This window comes from Aotus nancymaae, unplaced genomic scaffold (assembly GCF_030222135.1).
Source record: "Aotus nancymaae isolate 86718 unplaced genomic scaffold, 86718_ANA_hifiasm-v0.15.2.pri h1tg000014l, whole genome shotgun sequence".
Classification (NCBI taxonomy): domain Eukaryota; kingdom Metazoa; phylum Chordata; class Mammalia; order Primates; family Aotidae; genus Aotus; species Aotus nancymaae.
In genome coordinates this window covers 86,786,046-86,806,321 of record NW_026988425.1, presented here as the reverse complement: position 1 = coordinate 86,806,321, position 20,276 = coordinate 86,786,046, and the positions used below count along the sequence as shown (strand labels likewise).

Genomic DNA, 20,276 nt, shown 5'->3' with positions numbered 1-20,276 from the left:
AAAAAAATGGAATATACTCTGAACTTAATAAAAAAGCCAACACAAGTAATACGAATTTGTGGGATGTAGATAAAGCAATGCTTGGGGGCAATTAATAGAAAAATAGAAAGGTCTAAAATCAGTGATCCAAGTTTTTACCTCAAAAACAAACAAACAAAAAGTCAACCAAAGCAAATTAAGCCTAAAGTAAGAAGGCTGGAAATAATAAAACCAAGGACAGAAATCAATGAAATAACAAACAATAGAGAAAATTAACAAAACCAAAATAAGTATTTCAATTTCCAACTGTTCTTCACTAGTATATGAGAATGCAATTAAATTTTATACAGTGATCTGCTGTCTTAACATTCTTAAATGTTAAACCAAACTTGTATTCTCAAGATAAACTGTACATCATGGCATATAATCCATTAATATTTTGCCGATTCTATTTGCAAATATTTTGTTAATGATTTTTGTATCCTAAACCTGATAAATGACCTAAACTTAATGTCATATTTAATGGTGAAAAATTTCTTTTCCCCCATGATTGCTAACAAGGCAAAGATGCGGACTCTCGTCATTTCTGTTTAGCATTTACTAGATGTACTAGCAATTGCAATAAGCCAAAGAAAGAAATGAGGCATAAAATTGTGAAGAAAGAGAAACTGTCTTTATTTACAAAGACATGGCTGCATACTAAAAATTTTAACAAAGATACTAGAACTAGTGAGTTTAGCAAGATCACAAGATTCCCCCGCCATAAGAAAAGTAACAGCAGTCTTAGAATAGTTTACCCAATAAAAAAACTTTTAAAAATATACCAAGGACAAAATGAAATAAAATTATGGTGAAAACACTATGAATAATGAAGACACCACTCCATAAACCCAGAATGATGCTTTTGTAGTAACAGCAAAAATCTAAAAGTGCTTCAAAACTAATCTTACATTAGTTTTCCTTTTTGTTTTGCTTGAGTTGGCCAAAAGGAATAATATGGAAAGTAAAATAGAGATATCCAGAATAATCTAAAACAATATTGTAAAGTAGATTTTGCTCTATTAAAGACACAGAACTTTAAATGAGCATAATGGCTTACCTAGGAGATTGGAGTAAATCACCATGGCTCATTTGGGCTAAATTAATAACTGCAAAAACATACAGAAAGGACTCATGCAAATCAAAATTATTTTCTCATTAATCATTTTAGCTTTTATGTAATCACATCCTACCTTATAAGAGAATCACTTCGCTTATCAGTTCTAACAAGGAGGACAACTTTCCATCTGTGGAAGGCTCCTGGAGCACCAGTGCGTTTCAGTTCTTCACGCCACCTTTTAGGTGCAGATTGCATTTGAGGTGAATAATCGGAATCTTTTTCAATTTTATATCCCCATTCATAAGTTGTTTCATCAAGCCATCTGCCACTTTTGGCACTATGAATTATATAGTCCTTAGTTAGTATCCACTTTCCTAGAAAGCAAATGAGCTGTCAGTCACAAGGAATTTTGGTTCTGATAAATGATAAACAATAAAGATCAAATATAAAATAAGTTAACATTTTTCAAAATAAGATTCTTAAGCTATACTGCCAACATTATCTTTGAACTATGCATTTGGTGAAATTTTGATAGTGAGAGGCCTACAATATCACTGAACATTGTATGTAATCTTTTCCATGACAAATAATTATACTTCTAAATATAATTCCATAGTTATAACCTAGTTATAATTACAGTTTCATTTAAATGTAATTCTAAATTATAATTCTAAACACAAATCCAAAGCTTTAAAATCCAAAATAAAATGTGGTATTACTTGAATTATTATTACTATCATTATTCACTATTTTGGGTTAGATTTATATTTTCTTTTCCTCTCTCTCTTTTTTCTTTCTTTCTTCCTCCCTTCTTTCCCAGCCTTCCTTCCTTCCTTCCTCCCTTCCTTCCTTTTCCTTCCTTCCTCCCTGCCTCCCTCCCTCTCTGTCTCTCTTTCTTTCAAGATGAGGTCTCACTATATTGCCCAGGTTGTTCTTAAAACTTCTGGCTCAAGTGATCCTTTTGCCTTGGCCTCCCAAAATGCTGGGATTACAGGCATGAGCCTCTGCAGCCGGCCAACAGTTTCTTTATCTGGTCATCAATTATCTTTTTCAACACCATGTACAATGTATATTTTCATAAATGCAAGTGTTTTTCTTGTAAGTTAAATTAAAAGAGAATAAATTCACCCAAGTTACATACACTTTTTTTTTTTTTTTGCAATCAGTAGACTAATGATATGTTAGATCAATCACAGTAGAGAAATCTATAAAACTGGCAATGGTGACAAAACGACAGAGGAGAAGACTAAGTCTTAATTTGGGTCTATAGTATTTAATATCTTACAAAAATAAAACAGCATAACCATTGCTTCATAGCATGAATAGGAGGAGAAGCAGCAGAGAGAGAACAAAAGCACTGACTATATCCAATGACAGATCAAAGAAAACTTGACTGAAAACAGCTGACACTTTAACAAAAGCTTAAGTTTTGACAGTTTGTGCCAATCTTTCCGTTAATGTATTTTTTTTTTTGTCTTAAATAAAATACACTAAATCCTTGGTGAGGTAAATATTTCTGCCTATTTAATACATTTTTCATGTGTTACAAAATTTTACTCAGAAAAGCCAAAAAATATGTTAAATATTTTCAAAAAATATCAGAAAAACACATTTAGTTTGATATATAAATATGCTATCTTTCCAGAGACTAAAATACTTTTTCTTTAACACGAAGATTGTTTTCAAAAGTTGGGGAAGACAGTTAACTTACCTGCTGCACAAGCTGCTAAAAATTTTTCACTCTTACATAGGCGTTCGGCTATAAGATGTGTACAATTTTTGTATTTCTGGAGAGAAAAATTCATATCAAGAAATGTTACAAAAGTAAGATTTCCTTTATAACACATTCTTTTTATTCTTGCAGTATCAAGAAGGCAGGCCAGTATTTTAACTCTAGTTATTTTTCAACTATACCTTGAACATTTTGATAAGTTTCTTACCTCACTCTTAATAAAAGTGCAATCTAGTTTTAAAAGTAATTTGACTAGAGCTTCCTTTTCTTCCATCTTAAATCCTGTCATTTGGATGATATGCTTTGGGGCACCATCTTCCATCTAACAAATATAAAAATACAGAAGATAACATACATTAAAGATATTATTCACAGGGTTAACATTGTTAATTTTTCTTAACTATGAGTACTAAACTATTAAACACCTAATGAATTAGAAATGTTAGGCATAACTGTTAAAACAACAGTAAAATTACTTATATACAATAGAAAATAGTTTTAAAAGTTTCCTAATGAATTAAAAATGTTAGGCATAACTGTTAAAACAACAGTAAAATTACTTATATACAATAGAAAATAGTTTTAAAAGTTATCTTCTCAAAATGTGGCCTTAAAAAAGTGAGGGTTTTTTTTTCTCTGATTTGAACATTGCAAGTCTGAATTAGTACATTATTTGACAGTAAAACACACTGATGAATAAATATACTTCTTCAGAAAATGACAGAATGTTATACAAATATTGGCATAATGTTATAACAGCTTCATTTAAAAAGTATTGTTGTTTGCTAAGAGCTTTTGAAACTTATAGAAAAGGAAACAATCAGATTTTACATGTGGACAGATATTAAAGAATATCTGGAGAAGTTAACAGAACTTATGGTCCCACAATATTTATATCCAATAATTCAGTAAAGTAGGTACACATAATGATCCTGGATCGTATTTGTAATCCACGTTTCTTAACTTTGCTATATATATGTTAATCTCACCACTTACAAGGTAGACTGAAAATCATGTTATTTCAAATATACGTTTATTTTCATAGGGACCTTAATTTATGTTTTAACATAGTTCACAAAAAGTATTTTGTGTTCAGGGAGTACATAACTCACTGAATTTCTCATCAGAATACAATTTTGTTTGTTTACACGAGGTTGAACTGGAAAACTAGAGAGCGTCTTAGAGAAAATCTCATTCTTTTCACAGACGAGGAAAGCAGGGACTAGAGAAATCAGGGCAGTTTTTCATTTCTCTAACAATTTTGTCACCAAAGCTGTGGATTAATAGTTAAGTAATGCCATTGCTAGAGTAACAACAGTGGCTGTTTTCAACAACCAAAGAAACAACGACTTCTTTCAACACAATCACAAGTAAACTTCAAGAACTGTAACAGTTTGAATCCAGGACTAATAGCACACAACTGATGAAGTGAGAAATGTTCTTTATAGAAATTCTATTTTTAAAAACATACACACACACACACACACACACACACACACACACATTTATTTAAAGGTTGAAGTTTAAGAGTTATAATGGAAAGAAAGTCTCACTATAAACAATTTAAAGCATTACTCAAAAGTGAACTTTTATTTCCTTGCTTAGAGTTTCAAAAAGGAGGAAGTCCAGCTAGGGTAACTGCATTCTTGGTTTTTCTCTACGCTTCATCACTCCCCATTTCGTTGTAGAAGCTCCTTGAGACAACTAAATGGATATGCTTTGCTCAGCCTATCTGCATATTTGCAAAGACGGTCCATATAAATGCTTTCTGACACATCCTAAGGAGCTGCCAGTAGCAGTCCTGCACTGCCTGTATGGATAAGTCAATTCAGAAGTTATGTACTAAGAAGCACACTGTGGTTCCATATCAAAACCATCTCCTTCTTGCAGAAGGATGGTGCAGGAAAAACAACAAAACAAAAACAATTACTTCCTTCAAAACAATGTTTATTCCATAAAAAAGCTGATAATTCGACCTCAATTTATCTAACTTTCACATTTCCCAGCTGGCTACAAAAGAAACAAAGAGATACAATGTATTTTAACCCTCTAAAACTCAGATACAGAACATAAGAAAGTGCCTTAAAGATAAGGCTCTTCAATGAAATAAAGGCTTTTTTTAAAAAGTTACAAGGATTTGGTGTAGTCAGTATAAAATTTTTAAGTGCACCTAATAGGGATTCTTACGAAAAATTAATCATACATATGAAACACTATCATCAGTAAATTAATAAAGCTTCTTGTATAAGGAACCCTTGACTGTATTAACCATCCAATTTTTAAAAACCATTCACATGGGTTAAATAACGGAGCTCCTCAGTGTTAATATCCATTAACAATATAGACAAGCAATACATAAAAACTATGAAAGAATATGCTCTGTTGCTAGAAATAATTTAGTCTGATGCAGAACACATATGAACACACACAGAAAGGCTACATTTGGATTATAAAACATATGTCCATAACTAGGGAGAAATGCTTTCATTACTTCTAAGGAACAATTTTTTAAAATCCTTTAAGCAAATTTCCTTTAGAAAATGATAGGTCTTGGCAGGGCGTGGTGGCTCATGCCTGTCATCCCAGAACTTTGGGAGACCAAAGTGGGCAGATCACAAGGTCAGGAGTTTGAGAACATCCTGGCCAACATGGTGAAATCCCATTTCTACTAAAAATACAAAAATCAACCAGGTGTGGTGGTACCGGGTGTCTGTAATCCCAGCTACTTGGGAAGCTGAGGCAGGAGAATCGATTGAACCTGGGAAGCAGAGGTTGCAGTGAGCTGAGACCGCACCATTGCACTCCATGCACTCCAGCCTGTGCAACAGAGCAAGATTCTGTCTCAAAAAACAAAAGAAAAAGAAAACAATAGGTCTTTTCAGAAATACTGGACAAGTGAAATTCAATATATCTGTGACTATCATCTCGGTATTCAATCAATATTTGTTTTTATCGAACTGGTTTTATCAAAAACCTCTGTTATCAGAGGAATACAAGTGTTTTAAACACATATGCTTTTCCTACTATTTGTATATTTTTAATGTATTTTAGAGCTTCAAGAGCTATTTAATGGCTATTTCAGGAATATTGCCAAAGAAGTTTGAGTGGTTTTAAAAAAAATCTAAAATCCTCCCTAAGTATTCTAAAAATTGACATATAAAAACAAATGTTAAATAATCGAAATACACAAAAAGTAATGAAAAATAAAAATTGTTATAATACTGTTATCAAAAAAAACTTTATTTAAAGCTTATCCTTTAAATTTTATTATTTTGCTTCCTCGAATTAAATAAGTTATACAAAAATAAAGGAAACATATTACACTATGTTGCTGTTTCCAGATCATGTTAATAATAGCTATTTTAAAATCTGAATATTATTAACAAGGCAACCTTTTAACAATTTTGGTTTCATGTATAAATTATTGGGATTTACTGGAGTTAGCGTGTAAAGCAAAGTTTTCACCATAAACCATATTGTCTTTATAATAAAATAAATATGATGGAAATAACCCACTTTGTGTATTTAACAGCATTTTCTGTCAAAGCAAGAGCCCATAGTAAAATGAAAATAGGACTAACTGTATCATAGCAGAAATCAGGAACCCCTTTTAAAGCAATTTCTTTCCTTTGAAAATGATTAAATATGAAACTGAAATTAAACATACGATGGAAAGGGAAGTAGGAAACCAAGGTGAAAAAATAGAATGCCCTGATTCAGACATTATCCATAAAATATGGATATGTTTAAAAACAAATCAGAATACAGAACATTCTAGTCACAAGTTTATCAGAAAAACTGAACTACTAGCTAAACTTTCATCACAAATCCCAGTGATGGCCCAAAATAACTAACACAGTTTTAAAACAGTTTTCTACAATAAAATTATCTACTTCAAACAACAGAGTTTATAATATATTTGGCAATGCTTTTTTTTTTTACAGCACACAATATGACAAGTGAATGACTTGTATCACAGATCTAATTCATGCAGTTACACAGCTATATATGCAGGTATAGACATAAACATGTATAGATACACTGATAAGATTTATTTACAAAATTCATGGTTTGATGGTTCTTTCTGACCCTGTAGGATTAACAATACAATAACCTGTTATGTCAATGAAGCCAAAAAGAGCATTATAATTGATTTAATACATATCAATAACCCAGACAATTAAAAATCCTTTAAAGTACAGTCAAGTTTAGTGTAGGTGATATGTCTGGGGCATGGAGGATCAAGAGCTAACTTCTAGAAGTCTTTCAGCACAAGTAAGAAAGTAAATTGTACCAGTGGTTACATCCAGAAAAATTATAGATCTCTCTAGAACTCCTGGCAGGGCGGGGGAGGGGGTGGGGTTCCTTGGAGCATTCATATAGAAGATACTATCCTAACACCAAAAAAAGGAGGAAAAAAAAAAAAGCAAAAAAGAGAGAATGACTTTTGACAGTTAAGTTTCATCTTTACTATCAAAAAAATTAAAATTATATGACATTCTTGGTTATGAGAAAATGTCCTTCTCTAGTAATTATTTTTAAAATCTTATACTAATTAACAAAAATTAGTTACTTACCTTGAACAATAAAATACAACTAAGAAGATAATGACTGTGAACAGAGTTAGCCTTTATGCATAGCAAGCAACTGTCTCTGTGTTATGGACTGTCTCGAAATATCTCCCACATGGGCCTATTCTTGATGCCTGAAATTCCTTTGCAGTTGGTGCAAGTCCAAAATGCAAATAAAACCTATAGAACTCTTCATCTTAATTAAGAACAAAATTTATTATAAATTAGCTTTTTAGGTCCTTTGAATTCTTTATAATGTAACACATAGCTAGAACATGTTTGAAGAACATGTTGAAAATTGAGCTCAGAGAAAAGGAGGAATACAGATGTGAATACAAAGGTCTGGTTTGGGAGGCAAGATGAAAGAGCAGGGTACAACCCTTGGAAAAAAGGGGAAGGTGCTACAAAAATGAGAGGCAAGGATGCATAAAGAGGCTTTTGTAAGGAAAATACGGATAAACCCTTCTCTACTCTGCACTACACAGGGCTGGTTTCTTTTATAACCAGCCCTACCTATAAATGAACTCCGAGAAGATAAGGAATCTTAGAAATAAATTGTATGGTATCATTAGCTAAAATAAATAAGGGTTTAATAAAAAACTTTGATTTATATATTTAAGAACTGAAGTTTTCCCCCAAAAATAATCTTTACAGATTTATCTTTCAGTTTTAACATGCATTTATTATAGAAAATTTGAAAAATTCAACAAAGTATTAAGATTAAAATCATTTCTAATTCCTTCAGTCTGTAATATCATTGTTACCACTGGGGAGGGGGATTGACTTCCAGGTTTTATCTGAGTATGAAAAACATATTTGACAATATTTGGTTCTTACGTTGTCTCTTATCTTCAGTTTTATGTCATATTATATTGTAATCATTTTTCCATGCCACTCAATACTCTTCATGGTGTAAGGTCATATGATAACTAGTGGTTTCTCAATGTTTGTTATTTTGGTGAATCCTTTTGATTTTAAAACTACTTCTACAACAAACTCAAAAAATTATTTGAAACTCCCCTCATCTGAAAAACATATACCAAGCACTGAATGCATTCAAGATTTTTGCTCTGAATTAATGAGTCTAAAAAATTTTCATGATTTCTCTTATCCAAAACTTTAACTGGGAAAGTAAACGAATAATTGTTAAAACTGAAAAGGGGTCCAAGTATTGGATCTCTGTTTGAACCAATAGTGCAAAAGGCAGACACATGCCACAGTACTTACATTGTGTGTGTAAAATACTGTTTGGCTTTTAACTACTAGTGGAGTTTAGATAAATTCTGGGCCCTTTAGGCCTAGGAGCTGAATTAGGCCTTTGTTTTAATTTTATTCAGCTAGCCTTGGGACATTTTGTTTTTTAAGACACAGACACAGTGTCTGTTTCTTACCCCATCCTTCAAAGATATGAGAGAGAGAGATGCAAACGCACGCGCGCGCGCACACACACACACACACAGACGCGCAAACATTATTTGACAGAAGTATCCAGTGATGAGATTTGAGGGATGCTCTTACTTCCATGGCATTATTTGGGAAAGAAGCAGTAATTAGTCCCTTTGATGACAAATTTAGCACTAGAAGGAAGAAACAGGAACAAGCAGCAAAGTGAATATAGTGAGAAAGAAATAAGAGGCTTGCGGGGACACATGGAGATGTCCAACCTATCCAATACTGTACAAGGCACAGGCTGGGCAGATGTTAGTTTAGGGATAAAGGAGTCCTTAAGGAAGCAAGTTGGTCAAGAGAAGCAAGGTTCAGAAAAAAAAAAAAAGGTGGACAGTAGATATTAATTAGCCATAGGGGATAGAAGTCAAATGTGCTTTGATATCCTAGGAAATTTGGTTTTCTTAGGAGGAAGCGCATACGTCTAAGACTGAACAAGCAGTATTTAACTTTTATTGGGGATCTACTGTGGCTTATACACTTCACATATGTTAGCTAATTTCCTTCTTCACAACATAAATGCTATTTATTATTCTTATGCAGATGAGGATACTGGGAAATCTGAGTGATTAAGAAACTACTTCAAGATTACACAGCTAGTAAATGGTGAAAACAAGATGCAAAGATAAGTCTTTGTGCAAAAATTGTATGCCTTTTCTACGACACCAAGCTGAATTAAATTTCAGAAGTTAGTCTAATACTTTTAACCACATTTTAATTTCATAAAGCAAACTACTTTCAGCTAACACAAGAGAAAGATACATTACATGAAAGGAACAGTACAAAGGTGGGAAGACATTTAGAAAAGCAGTATCGTCTACGGCCATACCACCCTGAACACGCCCGATCCTGTCTGATCTTGGAAGTTAAGCAGAGTCGGGCCTGGTTAGTATTTGGATGGGAGAACAGCAAGAACGGCAATATCACTGAAAAAATTTAAACATAATTATAAATTATTTTCAGTAAAATAAGTGTCTAAAATTTCAACGCATTTCTCGAAGCAATCTGAAGAGCGCTTTTTTTTTTTTTCTTAATGAGAAACAAAGTTTTCATTATTTTCCTCTCAAAAGTGATTTGGTATCACTCAGTCATTAGAATAATTCATAAGGGCTTTCTTCCGCCTCAAAACTAACCAAACAGTGTATTTTAAATTTCAAAGTAATTTTGAAAGAAAGTATGAATTAAATGAACTTAAAAGTTTCAGGGTTATTTTACTTTAAGCAGTAGCATTCCCTTATAAGGTGAGAAATAGTACATTGTACCTTACACAGATGTATTTTCCATTAGTATATTCAAAGAGTCAATTACAAGAGTAACAGATGATGTTTTTCATTTTAGTTATATTTTTGAGGGATTTCTTTGTTTTGTTTAGGGTTTATTATTCAATGTCTACACAGAATTTTTTATTTTACTTTTTAAAAATGTTTTCCTGGCTGGGTATGGTGGTTCATATCTGTAACCCCAGCACACTGGGAGGCCGAGGTGGATCACAAGGTCAGGAGTTTGAGACGGCCTGGCCAATATGGTGAAATCCAGTCTCTACTAAAATTACAAAAATCAGGCGGGCACCTGCAGTCCCAGCTACTCCGAAGGCTGAGGCAGGAGAATCGCTTGAACCGGGAGGCCGAGGTTGCAGTGAGCTGAGATCAGACCACTGCACTCCAGCCTGGGTGAGAGAGAGAGACTCCCTTCTCAATAAATAAATAAAATAAAATAAAAATGTTTTCTTTAGGTCGGGCGCAGTGGCTTACACCTGTAATCCCAGCACTTTGGGAGGCTGAAGTGGGCGGATCACCTGAGGTCGGGAGACCATCTGACCAACATGGAGAAACCCCGTCTCTACTAAAAATACAAAATTAGCCAGGTGTGGTGGTGCACGCCTGTAATCCTAGCTACACGGTTGGCTAAGGCAGGAAAATCACTTAAACCTGGGAGGCGAAGGTTGTGGTGAGCCGAGATCGTGCCATATGCACTCCAGCCTGGGCAACAAGAGCGAAAACTCCGTCTCAAAAAAAAAAAAAAAAAGTTTTCTTTAAATGGTGAAACCCTACTTTAGAGTAATATAATCGAGATACATATAATAAGGAAAATACTAATTAATAAAGCTATACTATTGGTTTCCCAAAAAGCAATGTTTTTGAACATCATTGTAAATAGTGGATGCGTATTATGAAATCTCAACAGTTCTGAATTTTGAGTATGAAAAGTAACCACATTTGACCATCTTTTCAATGACTTTCACGTGCTATATGCTTTATGCTTTAGGGAAGAAAATGTTACGTCATATAATTCAATTTTACTTAATAAAGCATAATAAAATCTGAATTTAGAAAACAGAATAGGGATTTATTTGCAGTACTGAAGGTTAGCTGTCTTTACAATAAAATTGACTTAAACATTCAAATATTTGAACATCCTAGTTCCTTTAAATTAAGAATACTGAGTTAACTTAGAAATAATGAAATTTGGCCAGGCCCGGTGGCTCACGCCTGTAATCTCAGCACTTTGGGAGGTCGAGGCAGGCGAAATCACTTGAGGTCAGGAGTTTGAGACCAGCCTGGCCAACATGATGAAACGCCATCTCTATTTAAAATACAAACAGCTGCGCGTGGTGGTGCGCACCTGTAATCTCAGCTACTTACTTGGGCGGCTGAGATAGGAGAATTGCTTGAACCTGGGAGGCGGAGGTTGCAGTGAGCCGAAATCGCGCCACTGCACTCCAGCCCGGGCGACAGAGCAAGGCTCTGTCTCAAAACAAACTAACAAAACAGAATGAATGAATGAATGAAATTTACTCCCTTATATATAAATCCACTTCAAACTAGTAACTTACATATTGAACACCAATATACGTAATCAAACTTTCCGACAATGAGAACATCCTACACATCCACAGATACTTCCACGAATTGAGGCACAACGGAATAACATAAACCAAAAAGTCCAACAGGTGAATTGTCTGTCACATATAAATTGTAAATTCAGTTCAGTTGTTCATTCCCAATGTCTCAACAACAACAACAAATTTTTGTTTTTGATAAGAGTAATTCGTCAAAAAAGAGGCTGCCGCCTCCAAAAGCAAGCTCTATGTAACACCTGAGTCAAATAATGGTATGAAGTACCCAAGGCAGACCAATTTTTTTTTGTCAATATTTAATCTGAGGCTTTGGAAGTGGAAGAAATCTTAAAATAACCACTTAGTCTTGTTTCCAGCCTTCAAGCAGCTGAAATATAATCCCCAGAAACATAGACCCTCCCTCCAGGGAAACGTGTATGTGTGTATGTTTGTGTTTAAAGGCCTACAGCAGTCAGAGATAGGATCACTGCCGTTTGGGTATGTTAAAAAAAAAAAAATTCTACTAGAGAGGAAAGAATAACACAATTTTCTTCGTCACAGGAAGGTGGGCCTGGGGAAACCCAGCCACCTTCGAAGACGCTAAGTTATGGAAAGCAGCCAAAACTGGGATCTGGGTGAGGCGTCCCCATCGGTTCTATGGAAACGAGAGACGCGGGGGGCCTAGCGCCTTCCAAGCGAGGGACGTAGCTGCAGAGCTGCGCAAGCAGAAGCGGGGGAAGCGGCTCAGCCCAGTACTGCAGAGAGGCGCTCGGTGCCGGTCCCCGCCGCGGCAAGCGTCGCGGGGTCTGCAGTAGCAGCCCACCACACCAGTTCCAGCACCAAGCGCGAAGTCGGGAGAGCGGGAAAAAACAGCGGCTGGAGAAAGGGCGAGAGCCAGACACCGCCGCCGCTCACCCCAGCCGCAACCTTCCCAGCCTCAGAGCCGGAGGGCAGAAATTTAGGGGGTACAGATTGGGGAAGAAACATCCCCACAGAGACAGAATACACTGTGTCTTCCGAGCTGAGCCCCTTTACCTTCCCGGCCGAAGTGTGAGGGATGCTTTCCTCGGGTGGCAGCGGCGGCAAGAGCGACGACTGCCGCTGCAGCACTCAACTGCTTCACTAATCCGGGCTCTGGGAAATAATTTCCCGCCGCGCGCTAGGCAGCCCCGGAAGCGATAGTATCATTTCCGGGTGGTTGTCAGTGACGCTCTGGAGCCGTCGCCAGGGTGGTCATCGCTGTTGCCGGGCTTGAATCCGGCCAACGGGTCAGGCTCCCGCTAGATCACCACTGGAGGTGAAAGACTGGTAAGTGATTTTACTGGGTTGCCTCCTGGGCCTGATATTAATGGCTGGCCAGGGCTATCTGCAGCGTTTTGGCCAGCCCCAGAAGTGAGTGGGCGAGGGTTGAACCAGGAGTCCCCATCTAACCCCGTGGCGTTTGACACCCTGCGCAGCTGGAGAAGGCCCTGGGATCCCGGCTTACCGTCTTCTCCACTCGCAAAATCTGTCTCCGACTTGGAACTCGATCTCGAGTCCCCAAGTGTCCCTGGGCGAGGCCGAAGACACCGTGTATGGTGACTCGGCGTGATGCCGAGTCTCTCTGCCAATGATCAACGAGTGTCCTATATCCCATTGGCAGCGTTTGGCCACTCTCGATTCCTCAGTACTGTTTCCGTAGTTCTGGGTTGCCATGCCTGGGAGGCAGGCGGTTGGCTGAAGAAGACATCTTCTACAAACATTTGGAAATGAGATGGGGAGGTTCCTTCCTGCTTTAGAATTAATTGAAGGTTCCTCCTGCCATTTGAATTGGATGAGAAGAACGGTCTTTCTTTTCCTGGCTGAGACATGAGAGAACAAGTTTGTAATTTCATGCTTGGACGTTAGATGCATTTTTGGATGGCAGTGATCAGTAAGTAGGTGTGCTTTCAGAAAAAAATGCTTGCGCTCTGCTCTAGGCTTTGTCAATAATGAAGGATTCAGGAGAATTTTGGATGGCGGTCTGAGGTAGCCAGAATAGTTGTAAAAAGAAATTGCTTCCGACAAAGGGATAATGTGAGGAAAGGTGATCATTTAAGATTTGTAAGTTGTGATGTAGTGAACCTTGGCGACTTCTCTTAAGTAATGCAGTTTCTTAGGTAAGTAGTTTTCACTTGCCACCTTGTATTTAAAAAATTACCTCCCACCAACCCCCATAAAAGCAGCTGATTATTTTTTTAAAAAAACAGTTCCCAAAAGAGTTGTAGGTACTATTGCATTTTTCTTTATGGGCATGCTCCCCATACCCATAAAAACATTTTCTTTATGAGAGCATACTCATAAAGAAAAATGCAATATGTTTAATTCAAGGCCCCTGTTACATCAGGCCAGTGCCTTCTAACCTTTTGAAAATAATGCAACCATATTTAAGACAGCACATTGATTTTCTAACCTTGTTGGTTAATAATTCAACATACTTATAATCTCCTCCATTGATTCCAATTTTGACATTTTGTTGAATCTTGTGTGCTTTCTTTATTTCTCCAGTTGAAAGTATTAAAAATTATTTCAAGGAGATTATGTATTATTTCTGTACAGCAACTAGTTTTTAGAGGCCGTGCTTTATCTCTATAATTGCTCTTGAACATAGCCAATCATTAATACTTACCCCGAGTAGATACTATCTGCCAGGCACTTTACATTTATTCTTTTATTTAATGCTTAATAAAGAAAATCACAAAAATTGTGTTGTTTCTATTTTGCAACAGACTGAGACTCAAAGAGGTTGTGATTTTCCACAAATTATATAATTAAATAGCGCAATTAAAATTTGAATCCAGACTACCTGACTCTAAATTTTGGCTTTTTACTGTGCTCTATACCTTTATGAGTAAACATAACAGTATCATTTTCACTCGCAGGTGAATTTGGATAGATAGTATGTCACATTTAGAAATCAAGTGGATAGCAAAACTTGAGGATAAAGGGACTTACTGAATGTGTTCATCACCATAAGGTAAATTTTAACATGTGAATAATGCAGTTTCTTTACTGCCTTTATTCTTGGCCAGTTTTATTATCCTAATTCAAACAAATGCCTATACTATACATTGACATAACACTTGGGGCAAATACAGAAGATTTAGAGATCATCAGCATATTGGTGACTCTGAATCCAGAGTATCAGCTATCTCTTTAGGCAGCTTTTCACACACACATTTGTATACATGTATACTTGTATTTGTGTGTGTGTATAGGGAGAGAGAATGAGCAAATGAGCACAAATTTATAAAATTGAATTTTGTAATGATTTATAAGGAATTATTTATTATTAGCAAAACTGTTCTGTTTCACTCACATAACCCTCAGAACAGATAGGGATTATCACATAGTTTCTGGGAATATGCTTAATTAAACCTGCCCATCCCAATACCCTATTCTATATAGAGAAACAGAAGTAGCCTAATTGTCAGAGAATTTACAAAAATTTAGTTGAAATGACCAATACTAGACATGACATAGAACTTAATTTTAAAGAACATCCTGTTTTACAACTAAATAGGTATAGCTAGCCTCAAATACTAATGTGTATTTGATTATATTGCATTGACTCAAAGGCAGATCTCAGGGATATTTTGCTATCAAATTTCAGTTCTTATGAAGGTTGGGATTATGTCTGTTTTGTTCATCATCTCATACCCAGCATCTAGCACTGTGCCTGGCATGTAGTAGAAGCTCAATAAATAAGTCAGGAGCTGTGGCTTATGACTGTAATCCCAACACTTTGGGTGGCTAAGGCAAGAGGATTTGAATCCAGATCCTCTAAATTTTGGCCCTTTTTACTGTGTTCTATACTTAGATTACAGTAAACTATGATCATACTACTGCACTCTGGCCTGCACAACAGAGCAAGACCCTTTCTCTAAAAAATAAAAATAAACATTTATTGAATGAATGATTCCTTTTTAAAATGTTATTTATCAACTAGAAGTATTTGTACATTCCTTTTTAAAATGTTATTTATCCACTGAGAAGTATTTGTATGTTAATGCTTAATTATTGTTACTCACCTTGACCCTGAAATATAGTGTCCACTCCACACTCATTCATAAAAGGTAATGTGCTGTCCTACAAAGAAGACTGGACTGTGAGACAGGAGATGAGAGAATATCTAATATTTTTTTTCTGTGTTTATTCTCTACTACTTAGTATTAAATTACTTCTTACAGCACAATGGGTAAGTATTATTATCCTCCTTTTACAGATGAGAAAACTGAGGCAAAGATAAGCTTTGTAAATTGTCCTAGGTTACACATAGTCATTAAACACAGCTATGAGTTGAATGAAGGCCTCTGACCCCAAAAGCAATAATCTTAACTACTTTGCTACACTGCCTCCAGTTGAATTTTTAATCCTGGCTCAGCTGCTAAATGTGTGCAAAAGCAAATTTATTTCTCTGGGTATCATGTTTCTCATCTATAACATACAGGAGTTTGACAGATTAGATTATCTATAAGGTTCCTCTTACCTAAAAAATCCTCTGACTTTAGTTGACTCCCAAGTTTTATCTGAATATAGCAGTTCTAGTGTGCGAGAAAACCCTCATCAATTTTGATGTGTTTCATGTAAGCTTTTATATGTGTTCATACGTTCCACATTGGTAGACACACGATCATGTTTTTGCAATAGAAAGAACAGAGTTTTAAAAAAAATAGAGTTAAAAAAAATCACAGCTATGCTTCTTTTTTAACCAGCTATGACACTAATAAGTCACTGAACCTTTGTAAGCTTATGTTTTCATATGTTAAATGGATCCATAGGACTGCTATAAGGGTTGATTTGATATATAAAGCCTCAGACACATTGCCTGACACACAATTGCTATTAAATAAATATTGATTTTTTTTCTTGCTAAATCTTGTAAGGATAAAAGATTAGTGGATATAAAACTTCTTTATAAATTAGACAAAGGTGAATAGTCTTTTCACTTACAGTCTACTAGGAGAGAGAAAGTAATATACACAAATAATTCTTGTATGTGGGACAATTTACATACATAATTGAACACAAAACGTGATGGGAATGCAAAGGAAAGGAATTCTTTTTTTTCCAGGAGGGCAGATGAGAAAAGACCTCATGAAAAAGGTAATATTGAGTTTGTGCCTTATAGGATGGTAAGGATTTTGGCAGGGTAACAAAAGGGACAGATGTTCTAATGGAAGATGCAAAAGTGTCAAAAAAGAGAACCTAAGTCGCTTTGGACATGTAAAATGATTGAAGGCTGGTAATAAAGCTAAGGCAAAAAGCTGAGTTTAGGACAAATTGAAGATAACAGTGTGGGCAAGTTAGAGATGTTAGGCTTTTAACAATAAGCAATAATCTGTGTGTAACCATGATGGGGTGGCGGATGGAGTTGGCATTTGTTTTCTTTGTTATGGAAAAATGCCCATTTGTTAGAGAAATATTAAAGTATACAAATAACCCAAAAAGGAAACAGAAAGGAAGAGTTGCCCCTGATCCCACCACTCAGAACTTACGATTTTTCTCTGTATTATTACAGATTTGCATATATGTGCTTTTAAAATAAAAATGAAATAATACTATCCATATTGTCTTGTGACCTGCTTTTTTTCAGTGTGCTATACCAGGAGTTTTTTCATGTCAATAATTTTGCTTCTGTAAAATATTTAGGGCCTGCATGCTATTCAATTTTATGAATATGTTACAACTTTTAAACTGACTTCTTGCTGTTTTTTTTTTTCAACATTGCTCCATACAAGGTAAATTTGTTTTTTGTTTTTTGATTTTTTTAGTAAGTGCAGGTGGCCGGGCGTGGTGGCTCACACCTGTAATCCCAGCATTTTGAGAGGCCAAGGCGAGCTGATTGCCTGAGCTCAGGAGTTTGAGCAACACGGTGAAACGCGTCTCTACTAAAATACAAAAAATTAGCGAAGCATGACAGTGAGCACCTGTAGTCCCAGCGACTCCAGAGCCTGAGGCAGGAGAATTGCTTGAACCCAGGAGACAGAAGTTGCAGTGAGCTGAGATCACACCACTGCACTCCAGCCTGGGTGACAGAGTAAGAGATTCTCTCTCAAAAAAATAGAGAGGACAGGTCAAACTTTAGTGCATCCCTTGAAATACATACATCCCATGTAAAAAGTTTTAACAAATACAAAAGCTTAAAACAAGACAATGTCATTTTGACTAATTAGGCGATGTGGTATGTAAACAACTATTCAGAGAGGACCAGAGGTTGAGCTTAAACTCATGAACATGTAATGATAGCCTCGAAGAAGTTACTTAAATTCTCTGAGCCACAATTTCTTCATCTGTAAAGTGGTAATGCTATCAACTTTATGGATTTACTAGGATTAAATGTAACTGTGTGAAAGTACACAGGCATCTGAAAAATTTTGTTAGAGGTCTCTAGTTTTGTTTTGTTTTTAATAAACTCACTGTTTTAAAATAAGATCTGTGGCTCCAACTGTCAAGTCAAACAGACTTGGATTCGAATCCCAACTCTGTCACTCGTTGGGATTAATGGGAATAATTTTTATTCCCATTGGGAATAATAATTATTATTTATAATAATATAATAATTATTATTCCCAATGGGAATAATATATATAATATATAATATATATAATGTATAATAATAATATTATTCCCATTGGGAATAATTATTCCCAATTAAAATGGGAATAATGATGTCTTCATAGGCCTTTTGTGAAGATTAAGTAAAATAATGCATGCATAGAGTTTAACATAGTGCCTGGTATAGTAAGCACTTTATTTGTTCAAATTCCCCTAGAAGCAGATGCCAAAAGGAGATTAGATGTATAAGATGTCTATTGGGGAAACTGCTTGAGAAGAATAAAGGAGAGGGAGCAAAAGTAGGAAGTGCCTTCCTAAAAAGAAAAGAAGAAAAGAAAAAAGAAGAGTTGAGTAAGAATATTAAAGCGCTTCATTGTTCTAAGAAAGCTTCAACTAGACCAGTGCAGAGTCCAAAAGCCAAAGTCAAATATTAGAGGAATCCTGGCCGGGCACGGTGGCTCACGCCTATAATCCCAGCACTTTGGGAGGCGAGGCGTGTGGATCATGAGGTCAAGAGATCGAGACCATCCTATTCAACAAGGTGAAACCCCGTCTCTACTTAAAATACAAAAATCAGCTGGGCATGGTGGCGCACGCCTGTAGCCCCAGCTACTCGGGAGGCTGAGGCAGGAGAATTGCTTGAACCCAGGAGGCGGAGGTTGCAGTGAGCCGAGATCGCATCATTGCACTCCAGCCTGGGTAACAAGAGCGAAACTCCGTCTCAAAAAAAAAAAAAAAAAAGAGGAATCCCATGTTGCCACGGTATTCAATGTTAGATATTATTAAAAATGATCAACAGTTGTCATATGCTAAAACTTAAAAATACATTTGAAAATTTCAAATCCTGAATTTTACTGCCTGTCCCACCCGCTCCTGCCCTCAAGAAAAGTACAATCCCTACTGCCAGACATTGACATTAACATTTGAGTCATATGTTCTTACACTATCTTCTTTTATAATACAGTTTTGTTAACTGTAACAGGAATCAAAACATCTGTTCCAAATAACAGTTTAGAAATGCAAATATTAGCTAAGCAGCTGATTTTTGGCATTAGGTGGTTAAACACAGACTGTTGTCTAAATTTCTAAATTCAGGTAGCCAATAAATATAATGTAAATCTTTTTCTTTTTTCTGAGGCGGTCTCACTTTGTCACTCACCTGGAGTACAATGGTAGAATCACAGCTCACTGCAGCCTTGAATTCCTGGGCCCAAGCGAACCTGCCACCTCAGCCTCCCAAGTAGCTGGGGCTATAGGTGTACACCACTATGTAAAAAAAAAAAATTAATTTTTTTTGTCGAGACAGGGTCTCACTGTGTTGCCCAACCTGGTCTCGAACTCCTGTACTCAAGCAATCCTCCTGCGTTTGTTGGTCTCTCAAAGTACTGGGATTACAGGCATGAGGCACCATGCCTGATCTCATGCCTATAATCCCAGCACTTTGGAATCCATGGTTAGCATATTAACCTAAAACTTGAATGTCTATTTGCCTCTTTACCAAAGATACCTCTGTAGCCACAAAGGTAAAAATATAGTTTTACAGGATCCTTCCCACCAGCCCCCATCACTTTTCTGTTGTTTTTAGTAAGTAAATGTAGAGATCCATCATTTCAGTGCTTTTCAAATGGCAGGTTATAAGCTATCAATTTGGTGAGTCGTAGCCTGTATTTTTGTTTCAGATACATGTGGTTTCAGGATTGGGGATTAAAAAAAGTATTTGTTACTGGGAAACACAGCTGAATTTGAAAACAACTTATTTAGATTAACTATCATACACGAGGAAATGAAGATTAGACAGGTGATCTAACATAATGAATAACTCAGGAAACATGTGACTTGAACCAGAAGCTAAGTCTTAAGAATCTAAATTTAGGGCTTTTTCTTTTAATCATGCTTCCCGGAAAAGGCTTCTTGTTTGCTCTACTCAGTAGGGCATACAGTTATTCCAGTTGGGTTATATGATAGTGCTATTCTGTTATTTGTTAAGATTTGTTTTTGTTATATAACAAATAACTTTTGTTATTTGTTTGCTAAGAT

General features: G+C 35.9%; 2 protein-coding genes across 11 annotated transcripts in view; one reads left to right on the top strand and one right to left on the bottom strand.

Annotated features, from left to right (window-relative positions):
• The window catches only part of SLF1 (SMC5-SMC6 complex localization factor 1), a 97,554-nt gene extending 84,356 nt beyond the window's left edge, over positions 1-13,198 (bottom strand). For 3 of the 7 annotated variants that reach the window (XM_064376148.1, XM_064376149.1, XM_012477517.2), the window contains exons 1-4: positions 13,150-13,197; positions 3,019-3,132; positions 2,790-2,865; positions 1,212-1,452 (exon numbers count right to left, since the gene is read on the bottom strand). In XM_064376148.1, the coding sequence (XP_064232218.1) occupies positions 1,212-1,452; positions 2,790-2,865; positions 3,019-3,132 (431 nt within the window). In that variant the 5' untranslated portion in view covers positions 13,150-13,197. Of the gene's footprint in view, positions 1-1,078; positions 1,124-1,211; positions 1,453-2,789; positions 2,866-3,018; positions 3,133-12,698; positions 12,806-13,149 lie in introns of those variants that run through there. The other 4 variants (XM_064376151.1, XM_064376152.1, XM_064376150.1 and 1 more) reach the window with 3 other exon arrangements.
• KIAA0825 (KIAA0825 ortholog) overlaps positions 12,863-20,276 on the top strand; it is a 457,524-nt gene continuing 450,110 nt past the window's right edge. For 2 of the 4 annotated variants that reach the window (XM_064376147.1, XM_064376146.1), the window contains exon 1: positions 12,865-12,971. The gene's annotated coding sequence lies outside the window, so the exon portion shown is untranslated. Of the gene's footprint in view, positions 12,972-13,342; positions 13,576-20,276 lie in introns of those variants that run through there. The other 2 variants (XM_012477515.3, XM_064376142.1) reach the window with 2 other exon arrangements.